Raw genomic sequence first — 25,550 nt, forward strand, 5'->3', positions numbered from 1 at the left:
CTTTTAGAACTTCATCCTTCCAAAACAGCTATAATGCTGGAGAATATTTCCTGTACATTTTATTCCAAATCAAAAACTATTCAAGGAATCACTGGCGAGCTTTTGGGCCAAACAACAGTGATCTGTTGACATTTTCACCAGCAGTTGCAGCTGGCATTTTCAGAGGCAGAGTAAGGAACTGATTGGTTGAACTTGCAAGCAGGTTAATGGTTGGTCCACGCCATAGGAATCCAAAGGGTGGTTCCTGATTGGTTAAAAATAGACCAAATAGTTTCAAAATGGATCAGTAAGATGAGGAATCAGGGATCAGCTTATCAGGTTCAAAAATAAGAGCTTGGTCAACCCATTTCAGTTGCCTGTGAGCATCTGACAGATATACACAAAGCAGCTCACTCTGTCTCTGAGTGTCTGTCTCTACACTTTGAAAGTGTGAAAGAAAGTAAGAACGGGGTGAGGCTGGTGTCTAGGTGGAAATACCTGTATTTGCAAAACATTGCTTAGGAGGAGAGGGATTTCTATAGTTGCAATTAAGTTTCCTAAGAATATGTAACAAAACAGAAGTTGAATCCTCTCCTGCTGTGTCAAGTTACCAACTGTTTCTGATCTTCTATTACTGAGCTACAAAAATTCAGATGACCACCAGATGGCAGCAAAGAGGTTGAGCGTTTCATCTCGAGATACCTAGAATAGCTAAATCTTGGCAATTTTAAGTGTGAACTTCTTCAACATGCTGGCTGGGGAATTCTGACAATTGAAGTCCATACTTCTTAAAGTTGCCAAGATTGAAGAATGCTGTTCTAGAAAATGCTCAACTGTGGGGAAGTCTGCAGCAAAAAAAGATGCAAATCAGACAAAAGAACTGGGAGGACAAAAACGTCAAAAATTTATGGTTGGCAGATTATTGAATATGGGAAATTCCAATGTTGGTTTGTTTCTGTGTTTGGATCCTCAGTGTTTTTGAGCTATTGCCATTAATTGTAAATTATCCCTTCATCATGGCCAAAATCTTCTTTATAATGTTTCAGACAAAAGTCCTTTTCAGTAAAGGGAATTCACAATTTTAACTGGAAATTTCTGCCACAGTATTACTGGCTATTTTCTTCTCTCTTGTCCATTATTTCATTATTTCCTGCTCCCTCTCCCGCCCCTTCCCTCCTTCTCTCCCTCCCTCTCTCTCTGTGGAAGATAGCATTAAATATGGTTTCCTTTCAATTTTTTTAAAAATTAAGGCATAATTATATTTTGTAATTTAAAATTTTCATGAGAGAAAATTTTACAACACTCGTAAGGTTTCCACAAGCACTGTATATGGGGGGGGGCAGGGCGGGGGACAGGGCAGGGGAAAATAAATATCAAAGCTCTGTTGTAACATAGTTGTGTTGTAACATTGTTGTTCATGGCTGGGAGGTCAGTGCAAATAAAAGTAGAAGACCAATTAGCTCATACTTTTAAAAACTTTTCTACATCAGTCAACTTCCATTCTTATGGCTTCTGAAAGGCTTCATAGAAAACTCACCTCTTAATTGGCTTACGTCTCCTGCATAGGAATTGCTTAAAATGGTATACAGAATTCACAAAACAAAAATTAATGAATTACAGTAGCATTTCTTAGCAAAATTCCTCCATATGTGTATATCTGTAGTTGTCATACCAAAAATGTGTGTGTGTGTGTGTGTATGAACAAATTAATAGTGATAGGCACTTGGCATGCAATTTCTTGCACATTAATAGTAGTTTGTAAAAGAGAATGATGTCTTGAACAACATGTTGAAGACAGAGAAGAAAACACACAGTGAAACTGTGCTTTCTTGTACTTTATCCACTGCCCACTTTATGTGTATTCAGTTCCCATCCGTCTCTCTTTAGAAACTGGAGCACAAGATAGTCTTGATTGATTAAAAAATGAGTTGAAATAAGCATTGAGTCAGAGACAAGTACACGGTGAACTTTGCCGAGAAACCTGATAAAACAATGAATGACTATCTGCTTGTGAAGTAGACAATTTGGGAAATAACATAGCATTGACCTAAATCTGATTAACTCTATAAACGTTCCCATGGCAAGAAATCTGATTCAATTAAATAGGTCGTTCCCCATTCAATTTTGTGCTTCATTCTTGCTCAGTTGTGACTGTGGAGCAGGAGCAGGGGAAACTTTTGTGGCTGAAGACCGTACTTAATTCTGGGGATGGGCTTGAGAGCCATAATGATGGGTTCGTGATGCAGACTAGGAGCGATTGCAAAATGTCAGAACTGGAATTTTCCATTTCTTGTCCCACGTTGATGTGTTTACTTCAGACTGCAGAAAGCTTTCATTAGGTTGCACACTACACATTTACCTATTTTCCAGTGGTGGGATTCAAATTTTTTTTTACTACTGGTTCTGTGGTTGTGGCTTGGTGGGCATGGCAGGGGAAGGATACTATAAAATCCCCATTCTTTCCCCACCCCACTAACTTGCTTTCCAGCTCCGTTCTCCTGTACAGGGCAACAAAAGAAGACCCAGCCGATCAGCTGGGACTGGGGAGGCAGAGAATAGATGGGGGCAGGGCCAGTCAGAGGGGGTATTCCAAACTACTCAAAATTTCCACTACCACTTCTCCAGAACAGATGAGAACCTGCTGAATACCACCTCTGCTATTTTCCCTTTACAAAACCTTTGTTAAGTGAATCACTGCAGTTCTTCATTTAGTAACACAGTTATTAAGTGAATATGTGAAAAATGGGCATGTCCCTTTTTTAAGTGCCATTATAACTTTGAACGGCCATTAGGTGAACTATGGTAAGCTGGGGACTACCTGTGTCTGTGCTTCTCACCTCATCTTAAACAAAGCTGGTGGTCCCTGACCCATCACAAACATGTTTCTATTTAACTGCTTACAATTTTCAACTATTCTAGTACCAATTTTCTAAGATATAAGGAAGCTAAACTAATATCAACATAAGCCAGAATTGTTCCTCTCGCTTGAAAAGCACTTCTTCCTTCTGTCTTTTCAGAAGCAAAATTCTAGAGAAAAGAGTATAGGAGGAGTACAGTAACCTATTATTGTAATTTTTTAAATCATTATTTTAAAAAAGAAAACCACTGTTATTCCAATATTTCACCTTTTCCCTAGAGTTGCCTGTTTATTAACTTGTTTGTATGAAAGGTCTTGAGGTATGCTGCCCAGAATCAGCTTGTGTGAAATGGGCAGCCATATAAATTTGACTAACTAAATAAAGTCTTCACACTTTTGTCCAAAGATTGCATCAAACAGTTTTAGGCTTGGTTTCTGCATTATTTCCCTAGATTCACTGCAACAGGAGAACACTTGTGGTATTTTAATTTGCTTCATCATTTATTTTTGGACAGAAAATGCTGTTACAGTGGCAGGCTAAGAACTAAAAGGGCCTATAAAGATCAAGATTCCTTTGTGTTGAGCTTAGTCTTTTGTTTTCTTGGCAACCATGGAAGTAGTTTGCCATTGTCCTCTTTCAGGACCCTTTTTCAACTTCCTTATGCAAATGACAGCTCTGTGATTTCCTGGGGGCGCCCTTCAAAAGCTAACCTAGCCTGACCCTACTTAGTTTTTTTTTTAATAGCTGCAGTCAGCTATTGTTGCCATCTGCTGCACTATCTCCTATTTAATAGATAATGTTTCTCATTTGCAAGTCCAGTTAACTTTTATTATAACCAAGGCTAGGTAATTAAAGTATTTGAACAAGCTGTATGTGTTGAACACACAGCAAAATATTAGGAAAAGAGGAAATGCCATATTTAGTCTAGTGCTGAGTAGAATGTTTTCATATTCTGATCAGAGGTGACTGTTTCAGCCAGCCGGTAACTATGGATAAATGCTTGATTGGGTGTGAAATTTAAATTAGCTTGAGTTCCCCCTTTGATATGAGTTCATGTCTATCTATACATCAGCTACTAGACTGTAAAATGAGTTACTCCTCTCTATTCATAATTCTGTTTGTGTCTCAATTTGCCACACTGAAATGCAACAGTCTTCACAAATTGGAGAGGTAAAGCTAAATCAAACCCCCCAAATTATTTAAAGCTTACGATATATCAGCCAGCTGCAGAGTTGCAAGAATGATAAATGAGATGAAGAATTAATATTAATATGCCTTTGGCCTTATGTGTGCAATAGAATTAAACTGCAATAATGCTATAAATCTATATTGTTTTAGACTTAAGTCATAGCATCTGAAGGAAATGAGAACCTCAGGTCTTTAAAAAAAAAATTTTTTTTATCCTACTTATCCTACTCATATACAATTCAAGACATCAAACATATCAAATACTCTTTCCTCCTCCTATTTTCCCCACAACAACTCTGTAAGGTTGGTTGGGCTGAGAAAAAGCGACTGGCTCAAGTCACCCAGTTGTCTTTCACATAATAATGGAGGCCTGGAACTCATTGTCTCCTGGTTTGTAGGCCAACACCTTAACCACTGGACTCTTGGACTCACTGGACAAATGGACTCTTTTTAAAAAGAAATTGTGAGGGATTCAATGGATCCAATTGCTTCAAGCTTCATACATGGAAATACCATTCTAAAGTCTGTTTCAGTATTCAAAATGCATTGACAGACTTTTAATTCAAGGTGGTAAGCCACATTCGTTAAAATAAAACTTCAACAATTATTTCAGTATTTTGTAGACTTTCATTTATTAGGCTACTGATGTCAGCGGACCAAAAACAGCAGAGGGGAAAAAATGCACTCATGAAATACAGAAGGAAGAAAATTGGAAGGGATGGGAAAAGAGGAATCACTTCTTATGCAGTAGAAAACAACCACTTGCCACTAAATCTTCATCACTGTTGAGAAGATGGCCTCTTGCACTGCAAAGGGATTCTTCACAGCAGGCCATTTGGCACATATATTGCTCTATCATCCAACAATGTAATTCTGGCATCAACTTTACCACTGGCATCTTTGGATTTTAATTCTTCTATCTAGTGTAAAATGGTTCCTGGCACAAGATAACAGTTTCTATGTAAGAGGTGAGCTTGGTACCATTTAAGAGTTGCTACAATCTCTTGCGTTGAGTTATAAGTACTCTGTGTAGCAAATATGTTTTCTCTCTCCTTAGGGTCATAAAATATCAGATGTATTTATGTTTATATTGAACAGGTACAGACATTCATGGTTGTAGGCTGAAGCCAATAGTAAACAGACCAACCAAAGAATGTCTAAGACCATCCCCACCAAAACTGACAGAACAAGAATATAAACTGACAGCAAATAGCACTCCTTTACTAGCACTGATGATGTTACCTAGTTTGGATAATGAAAGGTCTGCAAGAAAACAAGCAAGCTCAGAGAGCACCAAGGATCCCATGTAGGCTGAAGTGTTTAATTGAATCTCTGTAAATGGGATGTGTCAGTTTCCCCATGGAGGGTTGGCAGTAAATAGCAGATCTCATTTAACCCCATAATTGAACTCTTGGTTGGATGTGACAGAAAACTGCCAGACTTGGTTAGATTAGAATGTACATGATGGATAAAAAGGACGACTCAAATACAATGTTACCCCCACATCAGTCCAAAGGGATTTCTGTATCGAGGCTTGAGGTGTTGAACACCTGGCTTCTTTTCCTCCTGCCATTGTGAATTAATAGACATTTGTTGAGTCATAGTTGAGCTGTGATTATATAATGACCATCGCTGGCCCAGAAATTGCTGGTTCCCACCCCACCAGGTTCTGTCCATCTTAGGCATTTGCATTTTTAAATATGATGAAAAACTATGCATGCCAAAGGATTAAAAATTTGTTCTTTGAATCTGGGATTATGTAATAATATTCTCAGCATAACTGAAGTTCATTTCAAACTATACTTTAAAAGAAAGTCTTATGCTTCGAAGCTATACAAGTATCATTTTACTACTTTATACTCTGTACAAGTCAGGGGTGGGGTGCTACTGGTTCTGCCAGATTCTATAGAGCTGGTAGCTCTGAAGAGCAGCAGACACCGAACCAGTTCTGTGTCTGCTGCTGTTTGGCGCACCCACCCACCCAGGCTCTTACCTGTCCTTTATTTCCTGCTTTTTAAACCTCAGCTGCTTTGCACAGCACAGCTGAGGTTGAAAAAGCAGGGAAAAAAGAGGCTTTTCAAACGCTGTGCATCTGCACGCAGCGCTTTTCAGTTGTCTGGGCGGCACAGCTTAAGGTTTTTTTACATGCATGCGCGTGCAAAACATAGTCACTGAACCAGTAGTAACATCGGCTGAATCCCACCCCTGGTACAAGTTGAGGAAAACCAAGGACCTTCCAACAAAACTGAGACCTAAAACCTACTATGTACTTATACAACTTTTGTAGGGATTACTCAAAGAGTGTAAATGAAGTGTCGAATTTACCGACAGAAGATAATATTTGTAACTCAGGGCTGAACTGTGTAATCTTTGGTGTTCTTTGAGCTCGATTGTTTGCTTGCAGACGTTTCCTTTACCAAATCAGAGGTGGTATTCAGCAGGTTCTGACCAGTTCTGGAGGACCAGTAGCAGAGATTTTGAGTAGTTCAGAGAACCAGTGGTAACCTTCCCCCTGGAGTGGGGAGGGAATGGAGATTTTGCAGTATCCTTCCCCTGCCACGCCCACCAAGCCATGCCCACAGAGCCAGTAATAAAAAATGGTTGAATCCCACCACTGTACCAAACTAGATAATGCCCCAATCACTGGACAGATGTTTTCTCTCTGCCTACGGATCCTAAAGACCCTACTGATTTTTGTTCAACTGTTCTATTATTGGAGCACCAATGGCAAAGAAATAAAGAGTAGCCACTGCTATGGGGAGGCTGCCTTTCTGTCCAGCAATTGAGAGGTCATCAGTTATATCTCTATGGAGCCTGGAATGCTAACCCTATGGGCAGGGTCCCTAGGACCATTAGCTGTCTAGAATTGAATAACATCAAATAGATGTTTGCCAATCACCTCTTTTAGCTAAAAGCTATTTGAGTGTGCAACAGTTTTACAGTTCCCATAAAAACAAAATCAGGTTTTTTTAAAATATGAAAATAATAATATAAAGTATTTTTAAAACCATAATGGGGGTCTTTTAGGCACCTTAGCTAAAGATGGATTTCTATCCCCTAAGACTTATAAATGAAATTATATATGAGGAAGCTGGAAAGAGAGAGAATCGCTATCTTGTTTCTGACCCAGTCCTTGCCAGGACTCAAGTTGCAAATGAATGAGGCGTGAATATAATTCAGAATAGTTCCAATATCAAGACAAGCTCATTTAATGATTTTGGCTTTTAGTGAAGTATGTGTGTATTTGTTTTGCCTTGAGCAAGCACAGCTGCATCAAACAATGAGTCACAACCTTGCTAAAAATGAGTAACAACAAACAATGAGTCAATACCTTGCTAAAAATGTCATGAATCTAGAAATTCTCTGCTCTCACAGTTGGATAATTCTACTTCCTCCCATTGTCTAACAGATAAAGGAACAACTTCATTATTTTCTGGTCTGAAGAGGCTAAATAAGATTTGTGTGAGATGGGTGAAGTGATAGTATAAGAGATTCTGTCTGTGATGACCCAGAGTGTAACACAAATGTAACAAAATCCAAAATGTAAATAAATGTCCTTTAATGCCTCCAATTTGGCCCCACTGTTCAATAATATTCAGTTGGAGATAAGACGTACTCAAAAATAGTCTTCAAAAGAAAGCAATACAGTCCGAATTTAATGAGCAGATAGAGGTGAAATAAAAAAAATATAAAAGAGCAACTAACCATGAATTTCCAAATATATCAACTTATTGTGATAAACCAAGAGAATAAACAAAAGTATTCAGCGATAAAGCATTTCAGAATATTGTCACATATATTTGGCTTAAGGCAAAATTGATCTCTATTTTCCAATACAAGTTGAGTTTTGTAATGCTTTAATAAACCTATACGTTTCCAGAATAAAAGCAGTTATCTCAATCTTACCAATTAGGGCTAATTACATAAGGAAGTGATGAAAAATCATCACCTAAGTGGTGATGATTTTTTTCTAAACAACAACACAGAATTTATTAAACTGACAAAGAATGTCTTGAGCTATTGCCAAAGCAAGCTTGCTTCTACTTGGTAGTGTTGCTCATCCGCTTTTTAAAAATGTATCGATGGCTGTCAAGATGCAATTAAAGTAAAACAAATCCCCTTACATATAAATGAATTCTCAGTGCATTACAGAAAGAGCTGTTCTTGCTCTAAATCATGTCTCAGTCTGCTAAAATTACTTTTAAATTCTTTCCTATCTTGTCTTGTCTGTGTAATCTGTTCTCCTTCATCTGCAGAACTACAGTTGCTCAAACAAAAAGCTATATTGTTACCTCTGAATTAATTTTCTTTTGTTGATGTAATTTGACATTCAGGATAAAGTCTAGCTCTTTCAACTGATTTCTCTCAGATTGCTTCTTTTACCTGCATTCAGGTAAGTGAATTATTCATTACCTATTAATTATTCACTCGATTCAAAGCAAATTATTTTGTTCGCTTTGGAAGGTGGTCATCATCATTTCGGTCAAATGTTTTTAGGTACACTCATAGTTAATGCTTACTTCCCCTACCCTACGCAGCTCTCCATTATTATTCTGCCTCTCCCACTTCCCAGATTCAGCTCCCACAATTGGAATTAAACTTCAAAGAATAGATGAAAAGGTGTTTTAAGCAGCACTAAGTTCTGGAGGTGTCTCCGCGGTTCTATAGTTTCTGCCATCAATTGACTAAGTCCTCATTTATCTCCTGTTGGTAGCCTCTCATCTTGTAACGTCGAATTCTGAACACAATAAAAAGAAAGATAACCAAGACTACCATCACTGCGATGCAAATCCCAGCAATGGCTCCACTTGATAGTCCCAAACTGTCGTTTCCCTGGAAAAGAAGAGCTATTTCCTTCCCTTCGGTGCCATTGGCCAACCTCCAGCTCCCACTCTGCTGTATTTTGACCCAGGCTTGGCTACCTTCGGTGCTCACCAGGATCGTTTCAGAAAGGCTGCCATTTGGGGACGGCGTGCGCAGGAAAGGGGGGAGCTTGATGGGAGCCAATTGCTGAGCAAAAAGTGTCCCTGCCTGCAAACAATAGAGAATTTCACAGCCATCGCTCAAATATGCCTTATGTTGACTATGTCCAGCTGGACATTTCATGGGGTATTTAGTAGGAGAATCTTGGTAGAAAAAATCCTGGAGGATTCCAGGGCTTTGGCCCTTCCGTAAGCCTGCCAGAGGATTGCCAGACTGGCAGCTGAAGAACCCACCAAAGGGCACCGCAAAGCGGGAGCCCATCTCGTAGTCATTGCTGACGCACACCTTCAGATTATCAAACAGGACCAAGGGGAAGAAGTAGGCCGGACAGGTATAGGTGCTAGTCACTGGGTTCTCATTGCCGGTACTGTAGAGTCCTCCAAAGAGAAATCCGGTACTCTGAGCTACTGGACCTGTGGCAGCACACCAATAAGCAAAGAACTTCACTGTGCTGGGGTAGTAGCGGATGCCGCACACCTTCTTACAGCACTTAAGGACAAGCCAGCAAGTATGGCACTGCTGATGACACTCCATCTTGGGCTGGTTGGCTGTACGCTGTTCTTCATGCAGCAGGACAGCCAAATAGTTCTGTGGGCAAGAGTAGCTGCCAGTCAAGGGGTTCTGGATACGGTAGGCTTGGCAGAGCTCTTCTGGGTCCTGTCCCGAAACCCCACGGCACTCCTGAAAGATTCCACCAAAGGTATAATTGGTGCTGGGATTTTGGCACGAGCCATCATCAACATTGGCTTGGAAGTTGAAATTCTTCGAGCCGGGCTCAACGCAGCCCGGGTGGGTGTTGATTGCATAGTAGAGGCGGATAGCATTTTCCACCGTAGTGGCCACTCGACGAACTGTAGGCTCTGGCAATTCAGGTAAGGCATCAGGGGTGATGAAAAATGGCAGTGGAAGCCCTGACTTGCCTATTGCTACTAAACCATTGGGGATGCCTTCCTGCCATTTCTGGAGGGTGATGCCAGGATAGAAGGGCACACTGCCCCAGCCCCCCAATTTGGAATTTATTGTATTTGCCACATACTCCTTAGTTATGTTACTCAAACTTTCCATGGAGGTCCCAATTCCCACATTGACTTTGTGGAAAAAAGTAACAGAGGCAGAGGCAGTGATGCTTGCCTTCTGAGCATCGTTGTCCAGCAAAAACTTTTTTTTCACCTGATCTTCTTGTATGAGGGACGCTCCAGCCTCCACACTTGTGAGGACATGTGTGCCATAGCTTAATACCAGCATTTCTGCCATGTACTCAGCAATCCGACTCTGGTTGTTCTCCAGCTGGTTGCCTATGCTCACAAGCTGATGGCGGAAGTCCTCGTGGAAAGTGAAGGACGGTTGAGCTTTCACAGAGTAGATGTGATGCCGTACTTGCACTCTTGTGGTGACTGTCTCATCATAGACATTGTGGGTCTTCGTTTCTTGGCAACCAGTGGAGAACCTGCCATTGAGCACAGTGAGGTAGGATGCCTCAGCGTTGATGGATTCGGAAAATGCATCAGTGTAGGACAGCCAGTCTTTAATAATTTCAGAGTGGATCTCCATTATGCTCTTCTTGAGGGGCACCACAAAGACATCATTGGGAATGAGGTACTCACCATCTTCAGTGGTCTCGCATTGGGAGTAGTTGAGGGTCATGACCTTGCCCATCTCCACATTGCGCAAGTTGTCCCAGCCACCTCCAGGTAGGACTTCTAGTACCTTTTTACCTTGAAGTTTACAAGCTTTGAATCCTGGATCTTCAGCTCTTGCACTCTCTGTATTCATCAACGCCAAGACGGCCCAAAGCCAAAATGCCATGGTCAGGGAAGGGAAAAGGCCACTTCACTTGCACAGTCCTGAAAAGAGAGAAAAGTTTCGTTATTTAAAAGGCTATTTGTTATTACTTGAACCAGCCTTCTCCGAGATGATGCCTCCACATATCAGAACTCATAGCCAGCATCATGAAAGTTCTACTTTCAGCAATGATTGTGGTAGGGGTTCTGGCTTATGCAGTCTAAATCACCCATTGAAAAAGAAAAAATGTGCATGCACGCGCACACACACAGACACATCCATCAAAAAAATTCAACAACTTTTTCCACTTTTACGGATGAAAACATAGTCCTAGAGGGGGAGAAAACTAGATAAGATAGCAATTAAATGTTACAAGTACAATTTCTGGCAATTCAGTTGAAGTAGAAAGAACTGATGATTTTAAAAATGGCTTACTATTGCTGCAAAAGTTAATATATAATCCAATCCTTTCAAATAACATTTTGCTAAACACAAACATACAACACAGACAGACAAAATGGCTGCAGTACATATGTACTAACTAGAGCATCACTGGTGGTTTTATAATACGTATCAACCAGGTTGCTTCTTTGAATTGGAAAAACTATGACAAACCCAAGTTATGACCTTATTCTGGCTTTCTGCTGAGAATTACCCTCCCGCTCCCATTTGCCTCTGACAGTGGCACAGGCGGAGTGGGGAGGGAATAGCAGCCAAGATAACTTACAGAGTGAGTATGAAACAGTTGCAGAGAAGCACTGAGATAAGGGGGTTGGTTTATTCTCCTGAGAGTAAGATAAGAAGCAAGGCTGGAAGCTCATTAAAAAGAGATCCAACCTAGAACAAAGGAGAAACTTTCTGACAGTGAGAACAATTAATCAGTGGCACGGTTTTGCCTCCCCAACTGCTCCATTGCTGGAGGTTTTCAAGAACAGACTGGACAACCATTTGATCTGGATGGTGTAAGGTCCTCTGCCTTGACCAGGTAGTTGGACTAGATAACTTCCAACTCTATGATTCTATATTTTTTGTTGAGTAGAAAATCTGTGGCAGCTTGGCCTCCAAAACAAAGGTAGGACACATTTAAAACTCTGCAAATCTCCTGAACTCTCTAGCCCTAATAGGGGTTGCCTCTGAACTTTGGAAAACTAATCTCAATTCATTGCTTACCTTGCTTGATTCTCCAGGTCCACTGCTTCTTTCTGTCCACCAAAGGAATTTTCAACTACTTGGCTCTCGACCAAAAGAGACTAAATAGGAACTTAGATTCCCCCCACCCCCCACCAAACAACAGGATTGGGCAATTGAAACATGATGGGAGTGTCCCTACTGAGGAGAGAGAGAGAGAGAGAGAGAGTCATGCATCACATGATTTTTCAGAAAGCAATTTTCATGGAAACTGAAACAGAAACTTCCCTTCTCTCCGCTTCACCTCCTTAGCCCCCACCCCCACCCTCTTTTGCATACTTTCCTTATGATAGGGCTTTCAGTGTAAATAATTTCTGTCCTGGGCACAAAATTCATCCATCTGTGATAAGGAGGAATTATTAACCCAAAAAGTCTCTTGTCCTACAGAAATGTTATGCATTGCAAATCACGCGTTTCTCTTTTTCTCCTGTTTGCTTCCCCCAGAGTTTATGAACCATATTTATGGATAAGTAGTCCACAGTACATTTAGTGACCATTCAAAATGGCACCGGGAAAAGGGGACTTAGGACCGTTTTTCACAGTTACAACTGTTGCAGCATCCCCATAATCATGTGATCAAAATTCAGATGGTTGGCAAACTCATACTTATGACCATTGCAGTGTCCAGGGGTCATGTGATTCCCCTTTTTGCAACCTTCTGTCAATGGGCAAGCCAGATTCACTTAACAACCTGGTTACTGACTTATCAATCACAGTGATTCACTTAACAACTGTGGCAAGAAATGTCGTAAAATGGGACAAAGCTCACTTAACAAATTCTCATTTAACAACACAAATTTTGGGCTCAATTGTGGTCATAAGCCGAGGACTACCTGTACTTAAGAAGACATCCAAGAAATGGCTGCAATTGGAGATGAACAAAAAAGCCTGAGCTCTGGTTAAGATGTGGAAAAGGTGACCGAGTTCCCACCGGTAACGAAATAAATGTTTGGATTTATTTTTACTAACAACCCATGAAACCACCCTGAAGAGAGTAGAAGAGTAAAAACCTAGAGAGTAAGAGCTACCCAGGACTAATACAAATGGCCCAAAGAAGAATTTGACAAGTAGGCTCCCCTTTCCTTGTGCTCACCTGAAAGAATTCTGCCTGGTTGCCCCTGGAAATCAGTCAGTTCAGCCTCAGAGGTTTGTTTAGCAAATATTTGCTCCCTTGTTTTATCTGCCCTTTGATATCTTCTTAGGTCATACTGTGGCAGTCAGCATTTCTAAGCCAATGGCACACCTACTTTTTAGGCTGCTCTTCAATTGTCCTTCCTTTGCTCCCCCCACCCCGCCCTCCATCTACAGCTCTGCCACTTTGGAGATCAGGATGACATGGTTGATTTGTGGGTATGAAGGGCCACTTCAGCTACTTATGGAAACAATGAGATCCACATCAATGTCAGTCTCATACAGAACAGTTGTCCACTAAGAACTCGTGTTGGAAGGGTTTGAACTTCAGAACTGTTGTTGTCCACTCAAATTTAGGTACAGGTACAGGTAGTCCTCGACTTAAGCTAAGGGGAGATTAGAACTCACCATCTTCTGGCTTCTAGGCCAACACCGTAACTACTTCACCAAACAGCTTTCTATGTTAATCAGCAGGAATTAGCCCTGTAGCTTTAGCTGCCAAGAAATATAAGTAGTCCTCAGCTTATGACCACAATTTAGCCCAAAATTTCTGTTGCTAAATAAGACATTTGTTAAGTGAGTTTTGTCCCATTTTATGAATTTTCTCATTCAGTGGATGACTGAAGTTGTTAAGTTAGTAACCCGGTTGTTAAGTGAATATGCTTCCCTATTGACTTTATTTATTTATTTATTTCTTGAATTTATATTGCCGCCTATTTGCCCATGGCAACTCGAGGCGGCTTGCAGAATCTAAAACAATGTTTGAAATTTAAAAAAATAACAATAAAAACTAACAAAAAGAATCAAATAAATTAATGAAGTGCAATAGAACAAAATCTTGAGGGGAAATAATAAATAAAAAAATAAAAAATCACACACACCCCAACTCCTCCCCCCCCACGCCCCAACAACAGCAGATCACGCGAGAGATTTGATGGGCTCCCTCCCGCTCTGGGTTCCCCAGGTCTTCAGTGCCTTCCGGAAGAGTATTAGAGAGGGGGGCCATTCTAATCTCTGGGGGAATGATGTTCCAGAGAGAGGGAGCCACTTCTTCTGGGTCCCATTAGGTGTATCTCCTTCGGGGATAGGATCCGCAACATTCCCTGCCTCTCCACTCTTATAGGTCATCAGAAGATTGTAAAAGGGGATCACGACACCCCAGGACACTGCAACCGTCATAAATTTGAGCCAGTTGCCAAGCATCCATATTTTGATTATGTGACCATGGGGATATTACAATGGTCATAAGTGTGACAAATGATAATCTGTCACTTTTATTAGTATCATAACTTCAAATGGTCCCTAAGTGAGCTGTTGTAAGTCGAGGACTACCTGTAAATTCATTTGATTGGTTTATTAGTATTGAAATGGAAATCCCAGGCAATTATTGTTACATATGCTTATATCTATACTTATATGAGCCACGGTGGTGCAGTGGTTAGAGTGCAGTACTGCAGGCTACTTCTGCTGACTGCCAGCTGCCTGCAATTTGGCAGTTCAAATCTCACCAGCTCAAGGTTGACTCAGCCTTCTATCCTTCTGAGGTGGGTAAAATGGGGACCCCAGATTGTTGGGGGCAATATGCTGACTTTCTAAACTGCTTAAAAGTTCTGTAAAGGCATTGTAAAGTGGTATATAAGTCTGAGCGCTATTGCTATTGCTACCACTAGAAAAGTCAATTGATATATCAGGAATGATTCTCGAGTCAGTGAAGATGTGCTCTCTATGTTTGCACATTCTGACAATTTCGTTCCTGCTTCACATTGGCTATGGATACCTGCACACTGTATTAATAGGTAAGTCTCTTTTCAACATAACTTTATTCTTGGCCCCCCTTTTTTTCTAGGTTCTTGGCTTAGCCTTTTTGCTTCTGGATCAGAAACCATGCACTATGCCAGTGGTGACTAAACTTTTTGGGCTCCTGTGCCAAAAATTGTGCGTGTGCTTGCATGCTCACGCTTGCGTGCCGGCACCCAGAAGGCAATGCATGCCTCCCCATGCCCCCTATGCATGCGCATGCAATCCCCACCCATTCCCACCGCCCCCTTACCTTCACTGAGCCTCACTGCTTATTTTCAGCCAGTTTGAAGCTTTTTTTGGCCTCCCAGAGGCTTAAGGAAGGCTTCTGCAGGCTTTGCAGGCCGAAAACTAGCCCCATTTTGTCACTTCCGGTATTTTCGGAAAAACAGGAAATGACAAAATGGGGCTAGTTTTCGGCCTGCAAAGCCTGTAGATGTCTGCAGAAGCCTTCCTCAAGCCTTTGGGAGGCTGAAAAAGGCCTCAAACTGGCTGAAAATTAGCTGTGAGGCACGTCATGCCAGTGAGGTAAGTTTGCCCGCAGCTCACGTGCCGGCATAAATGGCTCTGCATGCCACCTGTGGTACGTGTGCCATAAGTTCGCCACCAGGGCACTATGCCATCATTCTGTGAGTGGAAATTATTATTGCTAAATGACCTGACATCATGGGACAGTAGCATTTTTGTTTGAAAATGTAAGACCCGATTATGTAACTGTTTTGCTTTGTGTATGTACTGGATTTTCCATTGTAGCAGATTTCTAATGAAAAAATAAAGAAATTGGTGTTGACATAGCCACTCAAAGAAATACCTTACTGAAGCTGACTATTGCACTTTCAGATCCAGAACTACCGAGTCATGCTTCTGGGCTTCCCAAAAGTACTTAATTTGTCCCCACAAAAGGCAGAATGTTGAGTTGGAATCTGTGGGTCAATCTCTGTGTCTCAACTTGACCTTCTCAAGAGCTGCACCCTTGGTGCCCACATGCTTTCGAACTGCTAGGTTTGCAGAAGCTGGGACAAGTAACAGGAGCTCACTCCATTACGCTAGGGATTTGAACTGCCAAATCTTTCTGCTCCACAAGCTCGGCGTCTTAGCCACAGAGCCACCACGTCCCTTAACCTTAACACAGACACAAACTAAGATGCTGTCTCTTAGAAGAGAGTATAAGAACTTCATTAAATGAGGTTTAAAGAGACAAAGCAAAGTTATTTGTGCATGTAGAAATAATACTTGCTGTTCATCAGCTGGGCTGAAGCTGGCAATTGTAATTCCTAGATTTTAAAAAGGCAATAATCCTAATCATTACAGGTCCAATATACATGCCTAAGGTCCATATGCATTACAGCACTTTGCTACAGGCTGATATGATATATTTGCAAATTGAATTTAAAAGGTTGTTTAAAAGACTTGGCTTCTACCTCATGGTGATTCTTTAATTATTTATTAGTTAAAGTCAAAGACCGCAGATGGCTATTAGAAGGTACGTTAATACAGCAAATTGACACCTTCCCTTATTTAGAGGTAGCCTTCTCTGAATCTGGGTCTCAGTTTCATCTCATTTACTTCCACATACATATGAATTTGCTATTAAAATTAATACATTAATAAATTGTTATTTGGGTTCCTTGGCCCCAATTATTGAGATGTATACAGGTAGCGCTCAGCTTACACCATTCATTTAGTAACTGTTCCAACTTACAACAGCACCGAAAAAAGTCAATTATGACCATTTTTCAACTCAACAACTGTTGCAGCATCCCCATGGCCACATGATCAAAAACAACTGGCATGTGTTTATGATGGTTCCAGTGTCTCGGGATCATGTGATCACCTTTTGGGACCTTCTGATAAGCAAAGTCAATGAGGAAGCCAAATTCACTTAACAATCATGTTATACTAACTTAACAACTGCAGTGACTCATGTAACCACTGTGGCAAGAAAGATTGTAAAAAGGGCAATACTCACTTAAAAACCATCTTGCTTAGCAACAAAAATGTTGAGTTGTGGTCATAAGCCAAGGACTACATGTATGACACTGTTAATTGTTTCACTATTCAATGAAAAGACTTCCCACCTTTTTACTTAAATTTTCTTTTTTATTAGATTATTGGATTCTTTATTGGGACCATTGTCATAGTACAAACACATACAAACACATTTAATTTTTATTTTGTTCCATATCACTATAGGAACAGAAACAGATAATCCAATATTCAGAGTAGGGTATAGATATACGGTTGATTCATTGGAAATTGTGAATATATGTATTTGTGCTATGTAGCCTACAATTCTACAGTATGTACCAGAATCAATCTTATTTAAATACAGGGACTTCTGAGTAAACTTGAATGAGATTTTATTGTGCATTTGCTTTTTTGACCTCCCTTGGTGAAATATTTGTGCTGATGGATAGGTATTATTGAGGTCAAGTTTTTTCTGAGCAATTATTTGGCTCAGGCTGTACACTTGTCTAAAAAAAATACTCAGAACTATCTTTACGTTGACACTTGTGTTAAAGCTTCCAGTGCTCTTTCAAAGCTCACCAGCTGTCTCTCATGGTGAGAAATAAATAGACAACATCATTAAGTAAACTTTTTATGTGATACTGTTGTCATGACGGCAGTGTTTCCTCTTAGCTACCATATATAAAGCCACCTTGAGACCTCAGCCACATTTTCATTGCTTTCCTTCTGCTTTTTTCGTCTTCTGACCATTAAATGACTTGAGTGGAAAAATTAGGGGAGGAGCGGGGAAGGAAGAAAAGCCAATTTGTTCCCTTATAGTAATAAGAACTACTGAGGCACGAATTTCCATTGCATCTATTTTTCAAACTGTCCTCTGGAAAAAAAAAGTAAAAAATAGAAAACTACCCCCTTCCAAAGATACTGTTCTTGAGGTGGTGTTTCTACCAAATATTTTTTAATTGATCAGTCCTCATACCATTCCAGAATAACAGAGTTGGAAGGGACCTTGGAAGTTTTCTAATCCAACCCACTGCTGAGGTAGGAAACCCTATACTATTTCAGACAAAGAGTTGTCCAATCTCTTCTTAAAAACTTCTGGAGGCAAGTTGTTCCACTGATTGTTAAAACAGTCAGGAAATTTCTTAGTTCCAGGTTGATTCTCTCCTTGATTAGCTTCCATCCATTGCCTAAAATGACATTCCGGTGGGGGGAAAAAATCTGGTAACTTTCCCATCAAAGAAAGAACATTGAAAGGGATTGAAGGGAATTATCTTCTTTCTTGGAAAAGCCTTTTAAGGTGACCTCTTTAGTGTGCAATTCCTATGCCTCTTTCAGAAACATTTATGAAGCTCTTCAGATGACATTACTATATATAAAACAGCTGCCTGTATTTAGACTTTTTTTTTTTTTTTCATTTCCTTACTTCAGAAAATTTACTGAAGACCAGAATAGTGGCACAATTTGGAGGAGGCAGTAAAGAAAATGCAATGCAGAGACACCATAGATCTTCTAGATGTTCTGTTGGATTAGAAGATCTCCAATGTCCTTCCAACTGTTATTCTGTACGGTATTCTGTATTCTTGGAGAAAGTGGATGTCTTATTGATTGACAGTGAGAACAATCAACCAATGGAACATTTTGCCCTCAGAAGTTGTGGGAGCGCCATCAGTTGAGACTTTCAAGAAGAGATTGTACTGCCATTTGTCAGAAATGGTGTAGGGTCTCCCGCTTGGGTGGGGGGTTGGACTAGATAACCTACAAGGTCCCTTCCAACTCTGATTATCTGTTATCTGTTAACTTCCGAGGGCAAGCTGTTCCACTGGTTGATTGTTCTCACTGTTAGAAAATTTCTCCTTATTTCCAGGTTGAATCTCTCCTTGTTCAAGTTTCCATCCATTGTTCCTTGTCTGGCCTTCAGGTGCTTTGGAAACTAGCTTGACTGCCTCCTTTCTGTGGCAACCCTTCAGGGGATTGGACTAGATGACCTACAAGGTCCCTTTCAACTCTGTTAATCTGTATCTATATCTGGCTTTTCTCCCACGTTTTGGGCCAGGGTTAAGTGATTGCATTGGGTCAAGTCATTGTTTTTTTCACCCCGGTCCCCATTTTTCATATAAGGGCTGGAATGCGAATGGGGCTTAAATTCGTGAGCACTGAATCACACCAACAACGGTCCTCCCATCCAGCCCCCGCCAGTCCTTTCCTGCTTTCCAGTGAGCGGGAGACGATCCTGATGCTGTCCCTGCCTGGCCTCAGCGACACCTCCTGGAGTGCCCCAAGAGGCCATAATAAAAGCCCAGGAATTTATCAGCAACTCGAACCAATGTTCGCTTTCGTTTCTGGGCTAGTGGCTGCTTTCTATTTCCCTGTCTTCAAAAAGAAAAAGGGTGGGACTCGCTCTTGGGGATTGTTTCAGGGCCCAAATCACCGTCCCGGAAAATAAGTTTGAGGAAACAAATCACTTTGTCTACGGCCATCCCTGCCTTTCGAAAAGCCCACGCAAGAACTTGCGGAGTCCATTTCCCCCTTGTTTTTGGTGTTCTGGGAGGTTTGCTGGAGGTCTCCCCATTGTCATCTTCTGTTTCCAACCCTCGGCTGATAGAAAGCGACCCGTAAAGGTAAAGACTTATTGAATGTACTCGTGAACGCGAAACAATGGATAAAATGATTGGGATCTCCTTTATTACAATACTTTCTCTGCCGACAAGGGATATAACTGCTGTCTAACCAGCTAATTTAATGTCATTTCACTCGGCGGGGGCGCGAGAAATCATAGTTGGTTGATCCAGCACAAGCAACCACAAGCTAGATATTTTGATCATGGTTTAGTTTGGTGTGAGTTGCTGAGCTAACTTTGGTTTACTTAGTAAATGGGGATAATAAGCGAAAAGTTTACCTGCTCAAAGTAGCAAAAATGCCCTAGCCTAGCTGAAAATGAATAAGGGAGTGGGTTAAAAAAAAAAAGACGAAATATCAGGAGAAATTCAGTACAGGTAGTCCTCAACTTATAACAGTTCATCTAATGACTGTTCAAAGTTACATCACTAAGAAAAGCACCTTAACAACTGTTTTTCACACTTACAACCTTTGTAGCATCCCCATCTGGTCACATGATTTACATTGCGATGCTTGACAATTGCCTCACATTTATGACCATTGCATTGTCCAGGAGTCATGTAATCAATTGCCTTTTGTGACCTTCCTGACAAGCAGAGTCAGCGGGGAAACCAAATTGACTTAACAACCGTGTTATTAATTTAACAACTGCAGTTATTCACTTAACAAATGTGGCATGAACAGTCATTAAATGGGGCAAAACTCACTTAACAAATTTCTGACTTAGCAACATAAATTATAAGCGCTATTGTGGTTGTAAATTGAGGATTCCCTGTATAATCCTTTCCTTTGGGTTTTCATCTCTCTCCCCCACCCCCTTTAGCAGCAATCAGGATGGAACAGTTGAAAGATGATTCCATTGCTGGAACCAGTGATGAAAATTCAAAGGTAGAATTCTTGCTTATTCTGAATTGATCACTGTTCTCATTTTCTGTATATGGTGAGGTGTGCTTTTCATGGGCATGTCATGACATGCCCTTCATTACTCTCCCCTTGCCTCCAAGTCTGTGGCTTAAACTTTTTCAGGTTGTGGGACATGTTAACATTTATCATTCCTATTATATACACAATTGTGGGATCACAGCTGCCGATTCTTTAGCTGGGCTTGGCCTTCCTACACATCAAGTTCTTAGAGAACCGAGATGTTGTAAAGTATCAGCAGAGTAAATGTGTGGATCCAAGCAGCATGGCCTTTTGTTAAATGACAGACGTTTTGTCAATGTACAGATCCTCTTAAGTGCCATCAAAGTTTTTTGGGTATCTGGGAGTTATTAACAGATAACAGATAATCAGAGTTGGAAGGGACCTTGTAGGTCATCTAGTCTAACCCGCTACCCAAGCAGGAGACCGTACACCATTTCTGACAAATGGCAGTCCAATCTCTTCTTGAAAGTCCTCCTCTGACTCTTCAGCCAGCCTCTGCCCTTCCCCAGCCTCCTCCACAACCTCCGGAGCCACACTTCCACTCCCTGTTCCTCCTCTCCCTTAGAGTCAGTCTCCACCAGGGGCATGACATTGTCTTTATCCCTGATGGGATGCCATTTCAGAAAATGTGGGGCTGTTTCAGAAGGCCCACTTTCTTAGTTTTCCAAGAGGGCAATGTTTAATAGAGAAGACCTAGTTGTTCTACTTATCTACTGGGTGGGCAGAAAAAAATTGAGATAGGCAGTTCCTTAGATAACTAGGCCCTATGCCATACAGGGTTTTATTGATGACAACCAGCACTTGAAATGGAGATGGAAACCAACTGGCAGCCAATGCAGCTCACCTAGCTAGCAGCAGTGACACATGGCCATAGTGTAAAAGCAACTAGCATTGTTGCTTGCGCTGCTGCAGTTTGAACCAGCTGTAGCTTCCAAGTTGTATTTGAGGGCAGCCCCAGGTAGAATACATTGCAAAGCCCAATTATTAGGTCATCAGGCCATGAGTAACCACTGGAAGGCCTCCGGTCGAGGAAGGATGAGCCTGTGCAATGGCACTACCTGCTTTTTCAGCACTAGCTGCCAGTCCAGGAGGACCCCCAAGTTGTACTCCAGACTCAAATGGGGAAGAATTACCCTATCCATGACCAACAATGAAAACTTCCCCAACCCCAGTAGGGGTAGGGGATAAACAGCCACAGCCATTCAGTCTTGTCTATAGCTGAACAGCCTGTAGAATTTAGGTCAAATGGAAAGTTGGTTGAGTTTGAGTCTATTGTTTTTTGTCCTTAGTCTCTGAGAATACAGTTTGAAAATCCTGTTCTCATCCACACTGCCTCAAAAGTCCAGTGTTAAGTTTGGGTAATGAGAGGCTGAACCAGAGCATGAGTGCAACAAATACTTTATTATAACAATAAAGGACTGACCGTGCTTGCCAAGCCTGGAACTGGCTCGCAGCGATCAGCAACGGGTTGGACCCTGCAGCCTGCTTTTATAGCTGGCTGCTGGGGAGAACTAACCAATGAGCGAGGGGGAAAACCGCCCCCGCAATGTGAACGGACCTGAGTGGGAACTCCTAGAGTTCCTGGGACATAACACCCCTTCTCCCCAGATGCGAACACGCATAGTCTTTGAGGTAGGCAGGAGGTTTATGCTGGCGTCCAGAACGGCGCAGCTCTGGTGGGTTGTCTGTCAGTTCAGAGTCTGTAGGGGAAGGCAGAATCGGTAGAGTGTCACTAACGCGCCCCTCGGTTCGGGTAGGCTCGGGACTCGTAGAGCTGGTCACTGGGGACGTGCTCCCGTTGACTGGTTCGGACTGGTCCGCCATCTGGACGCGCTGTCCGTGTCCGGATTCCCTGGAACGGCTGCTGGTGTAAGCAAGTCACTGGGATTGATGCTGATGTGGGGTTGATGCTGAGGCCTCGCTCCTGTTTGTAATTCTGGGTCACTGCTGACGAGGGTGCTGTGACGCCTTCGCAGCTGGTCCAGGTGCCTTCTCCATATTCGGCCGTCCTCCAGTCTGACTCGATATGACCTGGGTCCGGTGATGGCCACGATCTCGCCCGGGATCCACAGAGGGTCTCCAGCGGTTCCTCGCGAATACGGGTTCCTGTAAGATAAAATGTCTAACCCCGATGTGGAAGCGAGGGAGAGTCAGGGCAGTAATGTGGGTGAAGCCTGTCCAATACAGTCCTCAGGCGCCTGCCCATCAGGAGCTCAGCTGGGGACTTATTGGTGACTGAGCACGGAGTTGAGTGCTGGCTCATCAGGAAACGCGAGAGTTTGTGGTGCCAGTCATCCTTGCTGAACCTAGCTAGGGCTTCTTTAGTGGTCCTAACGGCTCTTTCCGCCAATCCATTACTGGCAGGATGAAATGGGGCCGTGAAGATGTGGCGGATGCCCAGGTTGGCAGCGAAACGGCTGAACTCGGCTGATGCGAACTGTGGGCCATTGTCGGAAACAATGGAGTCAGGCAGCCCGTGTGTTACAAACAGGTGAGTTAATACCTTGGTAATCGCTAGTGTGGTGGTCGTGGATAGTTGTGCCACGTCAATCCATTTAGAGTAGGAGTCCACGACCACTAGGAACATTTTCCCATGCAATGGGCCGGCTAGGTGAATTCTGGACTACGGAGCGCTGGCGCTTTCCCACTTAGTAGGGGTGGCAATAGGAGGAGCTGGACGGGATTCCTGGCAGGGATTGCAGGAGCTTACCCATCTGATGATGTCCTCGCCGAGGCCCGGCCACCATACGTAGCTGCGTGCTAATGCCTTCATTCTGACGATGCCAGGGTGCCCCTCGTGCAACGCCTCCAGAACTCGGGTACACAGTGAGGTCGGGATGACCACTCGAGTGCCCCACAGCAGACAGCCCTGCAAACTGGATAATTCCTGCAGGCGGGTCTTGAAAGGTGTAAATTTGTTTTCAACATCTCCGCCCAGCCACCCCCTCCTCACCCAGTCCAGTACCTGGGCGATTGTTTTGTCTGCCTTGGTTTTGGCGGCAATGTCAAGGGCAGTGATGGGGAGGTCCAATTGGGTGACCTCAAAGATAGCGTGGACCGGAGCAGGGTCTTCAGCTGGAGCCGGCAACGGGCAGCGGCTGAGAGCGTCCGCGTGGGACAATGTTTTACCTGGGCGGTGTATGAGTCTATATGAGTAAGCCGCTAGGAAAAGGGTCCATCTCGTCATTCTAGGAGAGAGGACTTGAGGGGTCTGTTTGTCCCCAGCCAGTAGACCCAGGAGAGGCTTATGATCCGTGACCAGCTCGAAAAAGTGGCCAAAGAGAAATTCGTGAAATTTCTTCACTGCTGCAACAGCTGCTAGAGCTTCCTTATCGATCTGGCTATAATTGTGCTCTGTTGCAGAGAGCGTCCTGGAGAAAAAGCGATGGGAGCCTCGGAGCCATTGGGGAGCCTGTGGCTTAATACTGCCCCAATTCCAAAGGGGATGCGTCTGCTGCTAGCACTAATGGAAGGTTGGGGTCGAACTGAATAAGGACCGCCTCTGACGTGAGTAGTGATTTGACGGCGCGAAAAGCGGAGTCTTCTTTGTGACCCCAGTGCCAAGGCGATTTTTTATCCAATAGTCTGTGCAGGGGTTCTGCCACTGATGCTTTATGGGGCAGGAAGGACGCGAAAAGTTCAATAGCCCCAAGAAGGCCTGCAGTTCAGTTTTGGAGGTTGGAGTGGGTGCCTCGTGAATTGCCTTAACCTTGGACTCCAGGGGTGAATGCCTGAGGCGTCAATTTTATAACCCAGAAAGTCCACCTGTCTAGTGGCAATGGCACATTTTTCTTTCTTTAATTTGAGGCCATGCTGTCTGAACCTCTCTAACACTGCTCGAACTCTCTGGAAGAGTTGGGGTCTGTCCCTGGCTGAGACTAAGATGTCGTCAAGTAGGGTACCACACCAGGAGGCCCTGCAAAATCCGCTCCATGAGGGATTGAAAAATGCCTGGGGCAACACTTACGCCAAATTGGAGATGCTTGCATCGGAAAGCACCCTGTGGGTGACAATGGTCTGGAGTTCCGCTGTTTGGCTGTCAACAGGGAACTGTTGGTACGCTTGAGACATGTCCAATTTGGCAAAAATGCTGCCAGGTTCAAAAGTGTGTAATAAATGCTGAATGACGGGCACTGGGTAAGCGCTAACTTGTAAAAACTTATTAATTGTGGTCTTGTAGTCCGAGCAAATTCTCAGGCTACCGTCTTTTTGAGGGGTGTGACAATGGGCGCTCCCACTTGGCGAAATCTGTTGGCTCAATGACCCCTTGTTTTAATAATTTATCCAATTCTGCATCTAGTTTTGGCGAATAGCGAATGGGACTCTATGCGGTTTTAGCCTGATTGGGACTGCCTGGGGGTCGACTGCGAATGAGATAGGGGTACCATTATAACACCCCAGCTCATCGCTGAATACATCTGAGTAATCAGCGAATAAGGAGTCAGTGTCAGAGGTTGAGACAGCATGGACTCCTGTTAGCCCTAGGCCGAGATGGGGAAACCAATCGAGCCCCAAGAGTGTGGGGAGATTGCCGTTAACTACCACTAGAGGTAGGTGACCTTTGAAAGCTCTAAAATTGACAAGGAACTTGCCTCTGCCGATTACAGGAATGTCCTTCCCCTGGTAGTCCTTCAGGCTAAACTGGCACTTCTGGAGCCGGCTTGTTGATAGACTGGGCTGTAGCCTCTTGAGGGTGCTCCACGAGATAATTGAGAGCGCTGACCCTGTGTCAACCTCCATGCGACACGGTTTACCTTCTAACAAAACGGAGAGAGAGATTTTACTAATGGTATGGCAAGTGTGCTTGGCATGGTAGTGAGTGCGACAGTTCAATACTTGCCTCTGAGGTCCAGGATGTGAGAAGGTAGTGTGCCTTTGTGCCGAGTTTTGAGAGGCTTGACAGACTCTCGCGATGTGCCCCCTTTTGTGGCAGATGTTGCAGGTGGCTCCTTTGAATTTGCAGGCGGCCCTCGGATGAGATCCACCACAGGATAGGCACAGGGTGATGTGCTTGGGTGGACTGATGCTATCTTGCTTGGCTCCTACCTGCGGATGCCTGGCGTTGGTGAGGCGGTGGATGTCGGTTTCATCACTAGGGGCTTCCTCTACTACCACCTCCTCGGAGTGGACTGGAAC

The 25,550-nt window shown here is 42.8% G+C and overlaps 1 protein-coding gene across 1 annotated transcript; it reads right to left on the bottom strand.

The window, feature by feature from the left end:
- Positions 1-8,506: 8,506 nt before the first annotated feature.
- Positions 8,507-13,154, bottom strand: LOC113448804 (macrophage-expressed gene 1 protein-like). Its single transcript, XM_087920762.1, is given in 3 exon segments — positions 8,507-8,707; positions 8,709-10,852; positions 13,072-13,154. Coding segments are annotated over 2 exon segments (2,163 nt in total). The 5' UTR covers positions 10,815-10,852; positions 13,072-13,154; the 3' UTR covers positions 8,507-8,650.
- Positions 13,155-25,550: the final 12,396 nt, after the last annotated feature.

Source organism: Pseudonaja textilis, chromosome 1, assembly GCF_049901715.1.
Source record: "Pseudonaja textilis isolate UNSWEBS1 chromosome 1, rPseTex1.2, whole genome shotgun sequence".
NCBI classification, from domain to species: Eukaryota; Metazoa; Chordata; class Lepidosauria; order Squamata; family Elapidae; genus Pseudonaja; species Pseudonaja textilis.